The sequence below is a fragment of the Diceros bicornis genome, chromosome 18 (assembly GCF_020826845.1).
Source record: "Diceros bicornis minor isolate mBicDic1 chromosome 18, mDicBic1.mat.cur, whole genome shotgun sequence".
NCBI lineage: Eukaryota > Metazoa > Chordata > Mammalia > Perissodactyla > Rhinocerotidae > Diceros > Diceros bicornis.
Window position 1 is genome coordinate 10,110,240 of NC_080757.1, and position 16,368 is coordinate 10,126,607.

The following is a 16,368-nucleotide window of genomic DNA, read 5'->3' on the forward strand; positions in this document are numbered from 1 at the left end:
CCAGGGCTGCTTCCTTCTTCTCATTTGGGTCTCAGCTCAAATGTCACCTCCTCCAGGGTCTTCCCCAAAACCACACACACACACACACACTCACAACTTTCTGTATAACAGCCCTTGCTGTATTTTCTTCATAGCACTCACTGCTACCTGATTTTATCTTACTTATTGATTTCTTCACTTGGTAATTGTTCTTCCCCTGCTCCCAGAGAATGTAGGCTCCTCAAGGGCAAGGCCCTTGTCTTTTTCATCTCTGCATCCCCCAGATAGATCCTAGAACAGTGCCTGGCCCATAGAAGACACTCAATAAATAGGTGTAGAATTGAATTGAATTAAACGCAGAGATGCTTGGCTGGTCAGTAAAGGACCTTTATTGCTGACTGACTGCCCTTTTTGTCCTCTCTCCATCTTCATCCCCTCCTGGGGCCCCAGTCATACCTGGCCCTGCCCTGTCTTCTTCCCCAACCTGCAGGAGCCCTCTACCCCAGCATCTGCAAACCCACCACCGCGGCCGCCGCCTTTGATCCCTCAGGAGCCGAGTGGGCCAACACACTCAGGCCTTGCACCTGGTCTCCAAGCCCATGCTCTCAGAGAATCCCTTTCTAACCAGCCCCACCCCCCTCATAAAGCCATATTTGGAAGCACACACTCCCCTGAAGAGTCTCAATACAGCTCCAGCAACATTTATTGAGGGTTTCTCATATGCTGGGCCCCGGGCTAGGTGAATCTCCAAAGTCATGGACATGCCAAATGCCAGGCCTTTCTCCCTCTGAGTCTCCCAGGCCTCCTGTGGTCAGTGTGGCAGTTTCTGTCCTGGGCCAGGCCTGGGCCCCCACTCGCCGGCCACTGTCTGCTCCGCTCTGTCTCATCCCTCCCCTCCCGGCATCGTGTGGGGGCAGTTTCTCATCTGGAAGCAGGCGCTCTGGATGAAGCTGGGTAGCAACACCGGCTCTCTGTTCTCTACCCACTGCTCAGCCCAGTGTTTCCATGAGAGGACCAGGATGAAGGCAAGAAAGCCCAGGAGGCTCAACAGCTGGCCAGTGATCCACAGCTTCCTTTTCTTCACCCAAACCTGGGACCCAGAGCCAGTCCAAAGCCTGAGGCTGAGTGTGGATGACTGATTATAGTTCAAGTTGGAGGAGCTGCAGGCAGGAATTATGGAGGCCAAGCTTTGCGGCAAGGGAAAGGCCTGTGGGCTTCAGGGGCCTCGGGCCCCAGCTACTGGCCATCTTCCGTCCCTTGGGCTCCTCTGCCAGGCTGCTCTGTAACATCACCCTCCAACTGTCATGGAACCCTGGCCTCTGAGAGACCCAGAACCAGGGCTCTCATCCCCAGCTCTGGCCTCTGGCTGCCACACCCAGTGCATTCTCCTCTGGAGCTCAGACCTAGTGTCTTGGAGAGAATAATACGAAAAACGGAGGATGAGGGAAGAAATGGAGCACCCAGTCATCTGGGAGGGGGCCAAGACACACACACACCACACATCACGTTCAGCAGAATCAACTTCCCTAATACGCACACATACGCACATGCGCACACACACAGATTCTCTGAGAAACACACTCTGGATTCTTCTAGAAGAGAAGAAGTGGCTTGAGAGGGCACATGAGGCACCCTGGGAATGGAATCTAACACTTCCCAGACTCAAAGGGCAGGCCAGGTTGTTGCTGTAGAAACAAGCAGCGTCACTACTGGTGTCTTGGGCCCAGATCACCATCTTCTTTGGCTGGATGGGTCCCTGCTCATTACTGTTGGCTATTTTAATCCTAGGACTTTATCTCCAACTCGGCCCTTTTTTAAACCGCATTGACCTAGCTTTGTCTTCTTTGGCTGTGAGCATAGCAGGGATACTCATTAGCCAAGGACTCAGCCAGCTCAGCACCCATTGGCCGCTCTGTCTCCATTGGCAACACACCCAGGCCATCCCCACTCTCCTTCGTTGCCTGGGCTCCGACAGCCCTCTTTTCATTGGCTGCTCTGTCCTGAAGCTCGGTCCCTATTGGTTGCCACTAGAGGTAGCGTTTTCACTGACAGCGAATCCAGTGGATGGATGGGCTTTGTCCTCTCCATGCCTCACTGCAGCTATCCCAACCTGTGCCCCCTCCTCAGCCTGCATTAGGGTGGGGGGGCACTGGGGGTGGCTGAAGAGGGCCCAACAGCCTCAAGGAGCCTCTGGTGTTGGCGAAGGTGCTTCCTCCTTTCGTGTTCCCCTGTGACTTCACACACCAACTGGGCAGGGAAGGCCCCAGGAAGCCCCTTCAGCCAGCCTGGGGAAAGAGAGACAGGGGCCCAAGTGGGGCCAGGGCAGGGGACGGATCAGGAGGGAAAGGTGGCACCATGGGGTCTAATGCCTGAGGGTCATGGTGAGTATGGGAATTAGTATGGAAGCCTGGAGCATTGGTGGAAAGGCCATTGGAGGTGGAGGTGACAGCAGCATCAAAAATGGTCAGGGTCACTCCTCTGTCAAGCCCTGCAGTGGCTGCTCATCTCACTCAGAGCCGGAGTCCTTATAGGGACCTACAAGGACCCGCATGATCTGGTCTCCATTATCTCTATGACCTCATCTGCTTCTCTCCCCTTTCCTCACTCCTTCTAGCCACACTGGTCTCCTTACCGTTCCTCAAACACACCAGCCATAGATCCTGTGCACTGAGTTTTGCCTCTGACTGGAACACTCTTCCCCCAGATACCACGTACCTAAATTCCTCACCTCCGTCACGTCACTGCTCACATGGTGCCTCCTCAACGAGGTCCACCTCGCCCTCCCTATTTAAACTTGTAACCCTACCCAACCCCAGCACTCCTGACCTTGACTCCGCTCCACTTTTGTTTTTCCGTAGCACCTGTCATCTTCGGACACACTATACGATTTACTTATTTATCTTGTTTACTCTTTATTGTTTCTCCCCTGCTAGAATGTATGCTCCAGGAGGGCAGGAACCTCTGCGTGTTTGGTTCACAGTGCCTAGAACAGCGAGCGGCACCTTGTAGGTGCATGATAAGTATTCACTGAATGAATAAATAAAAGCAGCTCTCACCCTCAGGGCTCTTGTGCAGGTGCTTGGGGGCAGCCCTGGACTGCAAACTCCGTCCCTCGGTCTTGGCTGGTGCAGAAGGCTCCGAACACAGCTCCTGGGAACAGTCTGGTTGGGTGGGTGACATTACAGTGGGATCAAGACTCTTTTTAGCTTCTCCCCCATATTCTCCTTAAGACTCGCTTTCCTTCCCTCCTCCCCTCTAGGAGATACTCACCACAGTCCTCATAGAGGGTGTCTGAGGAGCAGGGAAGGGGGCCTGGGGTAGGGAAGGCTCCCAGCCAGCGCTGCATGTCTGATCTGGTGGGGATATAGGGAGGGGTCACAGTGGCCCAGGAGACTTTTCTGGGGATTAGACAGGGGCCTTGGTGGGGAGAGATTGGGCAGGAGGGTTGTGGGCTCTGAGAGGTCAAGTGAGGGTCCCAGGGATGTTTTCTGAAGGAGACACAACTCACAGGGATGAAGCTTGGAGTAGCCGGTGGGTGGGGCGGCCCTGGTGGTTGCTGAGAAGGGAGAGGCGGAATGTAGGGGGTCCAGATGGGTCTGGAACCTGCTGGGCCTGGACCAGGGAGCGATGGGCGTAGTCCAGAACCTGTAACCTCTGCCCACTGCCCAGGGAAGGGGAAGTTCAGAGGGAGAGCAGAGGTCCAGCTGGACTCCTCCTCCCCACCCCTGCCTGGGCTCCCTTCCCTCCCTAGGACCCACCTCTTGGGTTGAGTGATGAGCAGCAGGTCACTAAAGAGCAGCAGGCAGAGGGGGGTGAAGCGGGGACGCGAGGTGAAGAGCACGCCCCCCCTGCGGCACCCTAACTCCGTCAGCTCCCCCTGCAACTCCAGGCGCCTCGACCAGGAGACCAGGGGCAGGGCCTGCGAGGAATCAGGGAGGAGGTCTGGCTTCTTCCCAGCACCATGGGGAAAGGGAAGGTGAGGAGTCTGGGCAGGGACTAACCTTGACTTTGTGGAAGCGCAGCCTCTGCGTCAGCCGGATCAGCTCCTCAGTCTGCTTCATGCGCCCCACCTCGGCGCTGCAACGCTCAATGATCTGGGTAAAGAGAGCCAAGTCACTCACCCCTACTCCCTTCCACCCCTTCCATCTCTCCCTATCGACTCATGACCTCCCTCAGCCTCAGCATCCCCCCTGCCCACCTTGCTGACAGCACCCAGGGCCTTCTGGGCATTCTCCTGGCGGGTGGACCCCTCCTCTGTCTGGTGCAGGATATTCTGGGGACAAGGAGGAAGAGTGATTGGCCTCCTGCTCTGCAGCCCTGGGATTCGGAGGGACTGCAGCTCAGAGGACCCTGCCTGGCTTGGCAAAATGCTCAGTGTGGGGTTTACAAGGCTGGGGAACCAGCCTCAATAAGGCTGAGGGACTTCACCACTCACCATCTGCATAACCCTGAGCAAGTCATGTTACCTTTCTGAGTCTCAGTTTCCCCAACTGCAAAATGGGGGTGATAATCACCTGGCATACCAATAGCACTGTTGTGAGGATTCAAGGTAACATATGTACTTAGCGTGGTCCTTGGGACATAGTAAATGCTGAAGGGAGGGTTGTTATTATTTCAATAATTATTAACCACAACTATTGGTACAAACAATATAGCAGGGTGGTTAAGAGGGCCTGGATTTAAACTTTGTCTCCATCAATTATTATCTGTATGACCAAGGGCAAATTATTTAAGCTCTCTGTGCCTCAGTTTCCTCATCTATAAAGTGGGGTCAATAATAATTCCTGCCATACAGCTGTTGGTAAGTTTAGATGGGTATATAGCACTTAGAGCCATGCCTAGGACAGAGCACTTGGTAGCTGCTCAGCCATTATGATTATGTGGTCTACACTGGGGACATATAAAGCTGAATAAGAAATAAAGACGCTGATAATCTAGTTGGGAACTCTTCACATGAGACCCCCACATTGGGCGACCTGGTTTAGGGAGAAGTTTCTACTCTGCAATAGCAGAGTATTTCTCAAGCTTTTTAAAATTTTTTTTCCAGTATTACTCCATTAAGCAGCCTTTTTAGACATTTTTTCCCTAATTGTCCCCCCCACCATGAAATTTTAATAGACAGATATACTGTATATCTATTTATGTACCATGGCCCTTTGGAGTACTACAACCATTGGAATATTTAAGATTTTTTTCACTCCCCAAAGAAGGAATTTTTGCCTCCTTGGGGGTGATATCCCCCCATCGGGAAGGCAACAGTGAAAGATACAGTTGAGGAGAAAAGACCACTCACCACATTCCCCCTGAGACCCAGAGAGAGGAGGGACTTGCCCAGGGTCCTTCGGTTAGAGACAGAGCTAAGTCTAGAACGCATGTCTCTAGCCAGAGGCTCTTTTCCTGCACCCAGTCTGTTCCCGGAGACGTTTGGATAGCTCCAGGTAGGACCCAGTGGTCCTGGATTGAGAGGCCCAGATTAGGAGTCCTGGTTTAGGGGATCCCTGTGTCCGCGGTGGGGTGGGAAATGGTGGTGGCCGGCCAGGAGGCCCGTGGGGAGAGGTCTCCGGCGGGGTGGTGGGGCGGGGAAGGCCCGCCCGGCGGGTACCTGCAGCAGCATGCGGAGCCGCGTGATGCGCTGGAAGGGCAGCAGCAGGAAGGACGGCAGCGGGAGCCGCTCGCACTTCGGGAGGCTCTGCAGCCGCCGCAGCTCCGCGGAGAAGCGCACGTTCGTGTCCCTGCAGAAGCGGGCCCAGGCGGCTGGCGTCTGCCTCGAGGCCCTGATCCCCCAGCCTGCCCTGGCCTGGACCCCACCCCTGCTCCGCGCTTCCTCCCGCAAGCGTGGCGGGGCCGCCGCCTCGGGCACACTCACATGAGGCGGCTGTAGGTCTCCTCCTGATACTGCTGGTTCCGCACGTAATCCACGTACACCGAGAAGGGCCCCACGGCGTGGGTATGCACCACGTCGCACAGGTCGCTGATGTGCGGGGAAGAGCGCACACGGGACAGTAACGTCCCTAGGAAGCTGAAGGAGCAGGGGAACAAGCAATGGAGAGGACAGAGAGCCAGGTCTCCTGGGTTCTCGAGGGAAGAGCCAGGCACTAACTGGGCTCATGGAAGGGAGGCCCTGGGACAGGGAGAGAGCTAAGGAGTGTCAGCAGCCCGAGGCCTCGTTTGCTGAGAGGACGGGACCCCACTGACCGCTCACTGACTCCCTGGACTCGTTGCACATTGGAGAAGAGGGTGTGGTGATCGCGGGGGGTGAGCGTGTCCCTGAGAGCCTGGCTCAGCACAAAGGTGTCCGTCAGCAGCCGGAGGGAGCGCAGGTAGGAGGCCTCGGATGTCACCACCTCGAACAGGCTCTGAGGTGGAAGGGCAGGGCAATAGGGGCAAGCCCAGCTCCCAGCCAGCCCAGGACCCAGGTCACGCACTGCCCCACACCCGGCTCTGCCCGGCCAGACCCGAGGGGTACCCACCTCCTGCATGCGCCTCTCCTGGGGGCTGAGGGTGTCCAGGAGGCCGCTGGCTCGGACGGCCGGAAGCTCCTGCCACAGGGTGTTGCGAGGTCCAGGGGGTCTTGGGAAGGTGGGAGCTTCTCCAGGGTTTGTTGGAGAGGGACCCCCATCCTCACCGACCCCCCACAGCTCCTCTGACAGCACGGCTGCTCGATAGGTCTGGTACAGGGGCTCTGGAGAGCAGACACAGCACATCAGGAAAGTCCAGGGCCCCAGCATCCTTCCCTTGCTTGATGGTCATGGCAGCGACCCCCAGGTCCAGAGGCCCTCACCATCCTGCAGGGGTAGCTCCCAGTTCTGCTCCTTCAGCTCATCCAGCCCCTCTTCGTCCCTGTGGAGAAAGAAAGGGATAGTCTCCCAGAGCCCCCACTGTTGCACACCTCCAGGGGGCGCTATTCGCATGCTAGCGTAAGGGAGTGCATGGCCCATACGCAGGTTGTATGCAGGGACCCTGACAGTTCCCCAGACCAAACTCCAGATGTGTGTGCGTGTGTTTGTTTGTTTATTTGTTTTTTGGTGAGGAAGATTAGCCCTGAGCTTACATCCATTGCCAATCCTCCTCTTTTTGCTAAGGAAGATTGGCGCTAGGCTAACATCTGTGCCCATCTTCCTCTGCTTTATATGGGACGCTGCCACAGCATGGCTTGACAAGCTGTGTGTCGGTCCGCACCCCGAATCCGGACCTGCGAATCCCCGGGGCCGCCAAAGTGGAGCGCGCAAAATTAACTGCTAAGCCACTGCACTGGCCCCAGATTTTTTTGTGTGTGCCTGTTGTATGGGAGGCCCTGAGCTAAGCGGTCTCCATCCATTACTGTTATCTCAACTGCTGTGTACCAGAAACTTCCAAGTCACTATCTCCAGCCCTCTCATGTAGCAACCATTGTCTGGAATGTCCTATTTGTGCTTCAGTGAAACTCAATATGATCAAACCCAAACTCTTATACCGCCTCGCCACTTGCTCTCTGTCTTCCCTGTTCTGGCCATCGGGGCTACCACACACCCATTCGCCCATGATAAAAACCCCGGAGAATGAATACCAGTAAACATTTGTTGAATAAATGAATGGGCTCAGATTAACTCTGATAACAGTAGTGAATCTAAAATGATTAACAATCCCAGATAACACAGAAGAGATGTTTGTGGTTGTCAAATGGATTTGCGGACAATAATTGGAATAGAGGCTCAAGGTGGGGGAACTAAAATGGAGCACTTACTATGGGCCTGGCTCTTTACCATTATTATAACCCAACAACTCTACGAAGTAGTTGGTATGCTTACCCCTGTTTCACAGAGGAGGATGCTGAGACCTGGAGAAGTTAAGTGACTTTACATAGGTAATGAAAGACAGAGCTGGGATTAGAAACCACGGCCGTGGGGGCCGGCCCCGTGGCTTATCGGTTAAGTACTTGCGCTCCGCTACTGGTGGCCCGGGTTCGGATCCCGGGCGCACACCGACGCACCGCTTGTCCAGCCATGCTGAGGCCGCGTCCCACATACAGCAACTAGAAGGATGTGCAACTATGACATACAACTATCTGCTGGGGCTTTGGGGAGAAAAAGAGGGGAAAAAAAAAGGAGGAGGATTGGCAATAGATGTTAGCTCAGGGCCGGTCTTCCTCGGCAAAAAGAGGAGGATTGGCATGGATGTTAACTCAGGGCTGATCTTCCTCACAAAAAAAAGAGAAAAAGAAACCAGGGCTGCTTATCTCTAGAGCCCCAGCCCTTCACTCCATCTTTGTGGAGGTGAGATTTAGCTGGATCTGAAGGTTAGTCCACCCTCAGGTAGGAGTCAGGGTGGGGGTATTAGGTACCTGTCCTCCATGGTTGCTGGGGGAGCATTCTGAGGAGCTTCATCCGGACTGTCCCCTAGAGGGAGAACCCAGAGTGAAGAGAACAAACTTCCAGGATCCCCAGCCCAGGGCTCCTGACTCCAGCCCCAGCAGAGACTGTTACTATAAAAACTACAACTCCCATCAGCCCCAGAGCAGCCGCTTGTGGAGGAACAAAAAGCCCAGGGCCTGTTGGGCGTTGTAGTTTGTTGGTTTTTAGAACACTCCACCTCCTTCCCTTCCCTTCCCAGCTCAGAGATCCACTCCCCCAGGCCCTGTACCTGTTTGGATTCCATCTTCAGAGGGCACATCGAGATCTGGATGTGGGGGATCCCCAGAGATGGTGGCATCCTGCCTGACCCGAGTTGGTTTGGGAGGTTTGAGGGGTGGCAGGAGTTTGCGCTCAGCAGTGGAGCGGTAGGATGTGAGGACGACTGGGGGGTGACTGATGCTTGGAGGGTTGGGGCGGGAGCGGGAGGCCCGCAGTGGGGAGGCCCTGCAGGGAGCCTTGGGACCGTCCTCTTTGCTCCCCACAGGGACCCATCGGAGCTCCAGACCAGGCCGGGCTACATGGCAGACACAGGGGCAGCAAGGAGGGCAGGCCAGGGCAGCATCTGTGGGAGACAGGGGTGTCCTAAGGAGAAGGCCCTTGGGGCCAGGTCCCACCCTGCCCAGGCCTCCGTCCTCCCCTTAACCTGCCCAGCAGCGGGAACATGGTCCCGCCCCAGGCATCTATCTCCTCAACCCTGACTCTCTTCAAACCCCCAGAAATATGGGAACTAGATTTTCCAAACACGAAATTCATTTTTGAAAAGGCATCCCTGAAAGTACCACGTTTAAAGCACTGAAAACAAAAAAGCTGAGCTGGATTGAGCCCACCCTAGCCCCAGGACATGCTTACCTGGAGCACCATTCTGCTGGGACCCACTCCTGGTGAGGATGCCCTGGGGAGTCTCCCTCTCCCCGTTGACATCCGCTACCCCTTGGGGACCTGGCTCCAGATCGTCCTCAGCCTGGGCCTTGCCTTCAGCTCCCCACTCAAACCTGCCAGCCAGTCTCCGCACAGTGCCTGGGGCCGAGGCAGAGCCATCCCGCACAGTGCCTGGGGCCAAGGCAGAGCCATCCTGCACAGTGCCTGGGGCCGAGGCAGGGCCATCCTGGGTGAGGACCTGGGCCGCGGGGAGCAGGGGCAGAGGTGTGTGGGGTGACCCGGAGGGTTTGGGTGGGGGGACTGGAGACCGGGGAGCAGGTTCTGGGGAGACAGAGCGCCGAGACACTGGACTAGGGGTGCTAGAAGGCGACTCTGGGGAAGTCTGGGAGTCAAGGCTGGCTTTAGAGGCTGAGGGGGGCAGAAGGGCAGGGGGCTTGAGGGACGAGGCTGGCGGCTCCCAGAAGATAGGGGTGCACATTGGGGATGGTGCATCATTGGAGGTGAGGGGAGGTTCTCGTGGAGAGGAGCCGTTATGGGGAAGTCCTGGGGACTGGGCAGTGCGAGGACGAGAGGGGGGGCGGGGGCGGATGATCCGAGGGGGCTTCTGGGTAGGGGGTGTTGCTGCAGGAAGAGACTGGGCTGACATCTTCCTTTGAGCTCTTCAAAGGAGTGGGGTGCTCTGCTGGAGTCATCCCCTGAGGAAGAGAGAGGGAGAAAGAGAGACCCTTAGTGCCCCCCAGCTGGGTAGACTGAGGCCTCTGAGCAGAAATTGTTTGCAAGCAAATGAGCCATGATTTTGGCGTCAGGAGGGAAGACTGGTACACATCCTCTCCTTCCTCATTTCCACCGTCTCCTCTCCACCTCTCGCCTGTCCCTCTCCTCTCATTCCCTGAGGCCCCTGAACCCTTCGGGCAGGCTTTCTTGGTCCTCCCAGACTCCATTTCTTTCTCAAGTCTTTTGGCTTCTGCCGCCACATTCAGGCCAGAGGAGACAGTGAAGCTGGGGTGGGGGCGCCTAGGTGGAGACAGGTTGCAGGGGTGGAGTACAAGAGAACTGGGACAGTAAGGGGAATTCGGCTTGCGGGTATAGCCACAACATGTCTGCCAGACGAATTGTGTGTTATGTGTCGTAATGTGTGTTGTGGAGGTTTGTGTGTGTGGTTTAAGTGTGTGTGGACAAAGTGTGTTGTGCTGTTTCGTGAATGAGGTGTTATATGATGTGTTTTGAGAGTGTACTTGTTATGTGCTTACTGGGCTGGTGTGTGGAGGTAGAGTGGAGTACACAGTGTACAGTGTGTTGTGTGAGAGAGAGGGTTGCGAGGGTTTATGTGTGTTATGTGCTGTTTGTGTGGGGCCTTTGTGCAGTGTGTGTGCATCTGTGCACCCGTGCGTCCATGCCTGAGCTGTGAGGGATGCATCACTATTTCCCTGCTCCACTGGGCTCTCCACCCCCCATTTCCCAGTTCCTCTCTCCGGACTCTCCCTTTCCGGATTATTTTTAGTCTCCTTTTCCTGCCATGAAGATTCCTGGAGCCTCTGACCCCAAGAGACCAGGAGGCCCCAGGCATGGTCTCTCCTGCCCCATCCTCTTTTCCCTGCCTGACCCTGTTCCTCCATCCGGTCACAGTGGAAGCCGGGGTCCTGCCAGGATGCCTGGAGGGCGGTCTGGAGACCAGTCTGAAGGCGAGGACCAGCAGGGCCGGGGCGCTGGGGCCTGGCCTTCACTTCCTCCCTCGGGGAAGGCAGCTGCTATCCTGAGGAGGCTCCAGGGTCAGGGCTGGGAGATGGGGGCACTCCCAGACTCACTTCAGGAGTCAGCAAGAGACTCAGACCCCTCCAGGCCCTGGATTGGGTTCTTGAGAAATGATGCAGGGTGGGGGCTAGAGGCTGTGGACTGAGTCTTGCAGCTCAATGGCCTCTGTGTTCTGGCAGGAAGCCCCTTATCTAGGTGACACAGGCAGCGGCCTCGCCAGCTGGCCAGCTCCTCCCCAGCCTTGCCCACCCCCCAGGGCTCCCACCCCCCTCTCAGGTGCCTGCCTTTACTTCCTTTCCCACCCCCCACTCGGGCCTCTCGCAGGGACCCAGGTACTCGGCCCAAGCACTCACCCTTGAGTCCTCTCCACTCTCAGTCACCTCCTAGGGCTGAGTGAGTAGGGGCAGGAAACAGGAATTGGATCCTCCTCCCAACCGGACACCCCCCCACACCAAACCACACCACATTCCACATGCGCACACTGAGGCTCTGGAAGATGTGAGGGACCCCGTATCCCAGGTCCTGAAGGTTACCAGAGTCTGGGGAAAGGCTGAAACTCGGGCGTGGAGAGTGGGCTGTTCTGTATGTGCACATTCTGCCTGCACTGCTGTGTGGGTGGGGGCTCACAGGGGCTGGGGGTGGACAAGGGTGGGGGTTAGGACGAGGTGACAATGGCACAGGGTTGGGCTGGTGGTAGGGTACCGGCATCTAGTCTCTGCTGTATCAGCTAAGGGGTGGTGTGTGTGTCCCTCCATGGCATGTCTGATCATCTCTCCCACACCTCGCAAGACAGCCTGTCCCTTTAGCTTCCAATCTGTCCCCCTGGGTGTGAGCCAGCCCACTTTTCACACCAAGGGACCCCCCACCGCCAGGCTTCCCCTCCCTTACTCTGCAGTAGCTCCCCCTGAATTTACCTTTATCTTTTTGGAAGCAGTTTCTATTTTCAGCCTCTCCTGCCTGCCCCTTGGAGCAAGGAGTATGGGGCCAGGTCTCCGAGTGTCTGTTCCTGTGTTTCTGGGGCGGGAACTGAGGGCCCAGATTGAGATCTCCACAGAGGAAGCCGGTTCCTCAGCCCCACCCGGCCATTGTGTCAGGCATGTGTGTGTGTGTGTGGAGAGGAGGGAGAGAGGGCCCGGGGATGGGAGTTGGGAGATGGGGAGGTGGGGAGAGAGATCTGAGATCTGTCTCCTCCAGGTGGGTGTGATGTTTGCTGGGACCCCTTCTGCTCACCATTCTCAGCTCCTGTCTCTCTCGGTCCCAGCTCCCTGACTCTCCCTGTCCCACTGGGAGGCTTTGATGTTGATTGGCTGGGAGTCAGTACCCCTGGAGGTGGGTGGGCAGGAGTCTCCCTCACCTCTAATTTGCTTTATAGTTGAGCAGCTGAGTTCCTAGGGCTGAGGGGGTGGAATGAGCCACACCCCAGCCTGGGAAGTAAGATAGTGGGAGGAAGATGCAAGGGCAGTTATGAACTCGAGGGCCCTTTGCCCACGCCCAGGTGCCTGCCTTTGCCAGACCGTCTGACACACACACACACACACACACACACACACACACACACACACACGCTCTCCAAACAAGACACTGGGAAGAAAAGCCAGAAAGCTGGGATAAAAATATATTTTAACCCCCTTTTCCTCAGAGTAAAAGCCAAAATCCTTACAATGACCACCAAGACCCTATACTATCTTTCTTCCTCCCTAACCTCTCCTCTCAGGCACATTCCTGCCTCAGGGCCTTTGCACTGGCTGTGCCTTCTGCCTGGCAATCTCCTTTCCAAGACATCCTCATGGATGATTCCTTCACCTCTCTTAAGTCATTGCTCAAAGATCACCTTCTCAATGAGGCCTACCCCACCACTCTTTAAAATTGCAACCCACAACCTCACACCACATTCTGGACCTCTCTTTTTTCCCATCGCAATCACTCCTTATAACATATCATATGGTTTACTATTAAATCGACATATCATGTCTATAGTTCATTATCATTTCACATTAGAAAGTAAGCTTCCTAGAGGCAGGATCTTTATCTGTTTTGTTCAGTGATGTATCCCAAGGTGGTGGAACAGAGTCAGGCATGTAAGAGGAGATTCATATTTGATAAATTGAACCAAACTGAATTGAATCCTACACACACACACATGCACACACACACACACACACACAGATGCGCGTGTGTGCCACGACCAGACATCCAACCTCCCAGCCCTCACCTCTAGATCCTTTTGGGCTTCCAGGGAGAGGAAATCTCTCCAAGAGTGCCTCAGAGACCTTCTCAAGAAACTTAGATACACATGTGTAGCCAAACAAATCTTGTTTTGTTTTTACTGAAATAAGAATATCTTTATTAGTTTTGCTACTTACAAAAATAACATTTAAAAAGATAACTAACCCAAAAGTGCTGATTGTTGGCTGCAAACACGAATGGCACTTGGTAGTGCATGAACCGCCCCAGGTCTGACTGGGGATGCGGGCAGGAGAAGAGGAATTAGGTGGGTTGGGTCGCCCCTGGGCCTCTACCCATCCTCCCTAGCTGATCTGAGCTTATTTCCTTTTCCTCTCTCCATCCCCAACAGACAGACCCACTTGGAGGCTTTTAACCTATCAGTCTGTTGGGGAGAGACTTCCCCCACTACCAAAGGCAGGGCAGCATGTTTCGGGGGAACTGAAGCTCCCTGGAGCTACACTGAGAATGTTCTAACAATCCTGACAGAGGTTCCATTGGGCCCACTGCTCAAAGCAACCACGAAGATGAGAACCATGACTTTTCAGATCTATACAAATCACCCTCTGGTTATTTATGCCCTATCTCATTCCAAAAAGAAACTGAGCTCTGAAAATCATATCACGTGATATACACCAGATTATTTTTGCACAAACATATTTTATTTATCATACAAATGTTCCTGCAAAGGTACTGAAGGTTTTTAACGTACGATTCATTCTCCCACCATCCCCACAGAGCAAAAGGTTTCTATTTCTCCATATTCCAAAGGTGCCATCATAGTTTCAAGTCTGTATTCTGCCTCTTTCTCTTAGCATTGCTTTATAACTATTTTTCATGTTGCTACATGGTCTTTGTAACTATACTTTTTTCTGGAATGTAATATTGCATCAACTAGATTTTGCCATCGTGATACCAGCAGTAAAAGTCTTCTAGGAACTTCTTCATCCCCTACCTGAGTCCATATGGTTCCAATGGGACAGCCAACCACAACAGCCTCCTCCTGACCACCTGACCCAGGTTTGGTCAATCACGGTCTCCCATTGCTCTGGCCACAGAGACTGGCCCAGGAAAGAGTAAGTCACCCAAATCAGAACAGCCTCCTTCCCTGCGCCTCTGGGAAAGAGCAGCTTTCTTTTTCCTCCAAGGTCACAAAGCAGGAATAAGGTAAGTCTGGAGCAATCTGTGTCTTGGCCTCCCTTCCCCCACAATGGAGAAAACTAGTCAATGGGGGGATAAAATGAGCCCCATACCCGTGGGAAGTAGAGCCAAGAGATGGAGGGGGCCTGACAACATCACTTGAGCCCCTTGGACGGCCCAGTTTCCTGGGCCACTGAGTTCCTTTTTGTGCTTAAGCTAGTTTGAGCTGGGTTTCTGTCACTTACTGCTGAAAGAATCTTGACTACTCCAATTCATTCCCTACTGCAAGACATTTGGGTAGCTTCCAGTTTTTGCCACTATAGTTAATGCTGCTGTGAACATCTTTGTGCAAAACAAAACACTTTCAATTTGGAATATGATTAATGAAGTAACCCTAGAAGCATCAATTGTGATTGGCTTTGGTTTTCCTTGAAGATTCTTTTCTGGAAGGATGGAGGAGTCCTCAAGTCTTTATCTCTCATCTCTTTACCTCCACATCAGGCAGCCTCGACCCTCCTTCAGTCTTCCTTATGTCACTCACTTGGTTGTTAGGAAAGGGTTCTCGGAGGATAGGCACTTAGACTGTTCCTTGAAAATCAGGTAGAGTTTGGCCAGGCCAAGAGGCAAGACCTCAGAGACCATTTGGGAAGACCAGGGAAGCACAGGCACAGTGAACAGGAAAGTAGGCCCATCTGGAGAACTGTGAAAAGAAAGCTTAGCTGAAATGAAGAGAGGGGTATGAAGCTAGAGGAACAACTAGAGGCTACACTGTGGGCAACCCGACAGGGCGGAACAGGCACTAAAGTTTTCTGAGCAAGGGTGAGGGGGTGGGCAGCAATAGTTTTAACCAGTTCCACACCCATTCCCCCCTCTTCCGGTACCTGCACCTGGTTTTCTTTCTGGGACCTGCCCCTCCATCATTCTAGGTCCACATGGCCCATTCTGGGGAAATGTATGGCCCAGAAACAGCCAGTCAACACATTCTCTCTTCCCCGGCTACCGAGATTGGTTCAGGGGTGAGGATGTGACACAAGCAGGGCCAAAGCATAATCCATGCAGGACTGCTGTTCAAATTATTGGAAAAGAAACTCTACTCTCTCTGTTAGACTGTTTTCAAAGATGGCTGCAACAATTCCTCCCATCCCAAATGCCCTTTTGCAATGTGACTTTGCCACTCCTCCTGTTAAGAGAAAGAATCTATTCCCCTCCCATTCAATCTGGGTTGGCCCTGTGACTTGCTTTGCTCAAAAGAATGCGGAGGAAGTAACACTGCCTGTTTGGGGCCTAGGCCTTAAGAGAAGTGTCAGCTTCACTTTGTTCTCTTAGAAGCCAGCCACCATGTATGGAAGCGTGGGTTAGACTACTGAATGGTGAGAAGCCACGTGGAGAGAGCAGCTACTTGGAGAACCAGGATGCCCCAGCCATCAGCTAGGACCGGGATCTTAAGACATGTGAACAGGGCCATCTTGGATCCTGCAGTCAAGCACCCATCTGACACCACAGGGAGCATCCCCATTGAGCCCTGCCCTAATTCTAGATCCACAAGCTTGTGAGCAATGAAATGGTTTGTGTTTTAAGCCACTAGGTTTTGGGTTGATTCATTATGCAGCAATAGATAACCAAAACTCTCTCTTTCCACTGGGAATGCAAAGCTGGTGGAACATAGGCCTGGAGCTGCTGGTGGCCATCAATGATGTGGCCTGAGAATAAAACCAACATAGGGGAGAGGCAGAGAGACAGATCTGAATCTGTGATCCTGCTGGCCTGAAGTCATATCTGTGTTTGCATTTTTCATTTATGTGAGTCAATAAATTCCCTTTTTGTAAGCTAGCTGGAGTTGGGTGTCTGTCACTTACAACCAAAAAAATCCCTTACAAGGGGAGAGGAGCTCATAATGAAAGAAGTGATGAATCCAACTGGCCTCTGCTCCAATAGAATCCTTCACGGAGTACAGAACACACTCTTTTCTGTCTAGAAAGCCATGATGGGTAAGTAGCCTACCTGT

At 53.9% G+C, this 16,368-nt stretch overlaps 1 protein-coding gene across 3 annotated transcripts; it reads right to left on the minus strand.

The window, feature by feature from the left end:
- Positions 1 to 1,252: 1,252 nt before the first annotated feature.
- Positions 1,253 to 9,931, minus strand: ARHGEF15 (Rho guanine nucleotide exchange factor 15). 3 transcript variants are annotated; one of them, XM_058559746.1, is made up of 16 exons: positions 9,453 to 9,931; positions 9,219 to 9,386; positions 8,599 to 8,931; positions 8,300 to 8,354; positions 6,761 to 6,819; positions 6,450 to 6,661; positions 6,175 to 6,335; positions 5,846 to 5,998; positions 5,582 to 5,711; positions 4,178 to 4,252; positions 3,981 to 4,073; positions 3,738 to 3,898; positions 3,488 to 3,640; positions 3,250 to 3,332; positions 3,036 to 3,140; positions 1,253 to 1,389 (listed from the first exon to the last, which is right to left on the minus strand). In XM_058559746.1, the coding sequence occupies exons 1-16, from the start codon at positions 9,892 to 9,894 to the stop codon at positions 1,268 to 1,270; spliced, it is 2,505 nt and encodes an 834-aa protein (XP_058415729.1). In that variant the 5' UTR covers positions 9,895 to 9,931; the 3' UTR covers positions 1,253 to 1,267. The 3 variants fall into 3 exon arrangements, with proteins under 3 accessions (XP_058415729.1, XP_058415728.1, XP_058415727.1); XM_058559745.1 differs by having other exon boundaries at positions 1,326 to 2,264; XM_058559744.1 differs by having other exon boundaries at positions 1,326 to 2,264; positions 9,219 to 9,931.
- Positions 9,932 to 16,368: the final 6,437 nt, after the last annotated feature.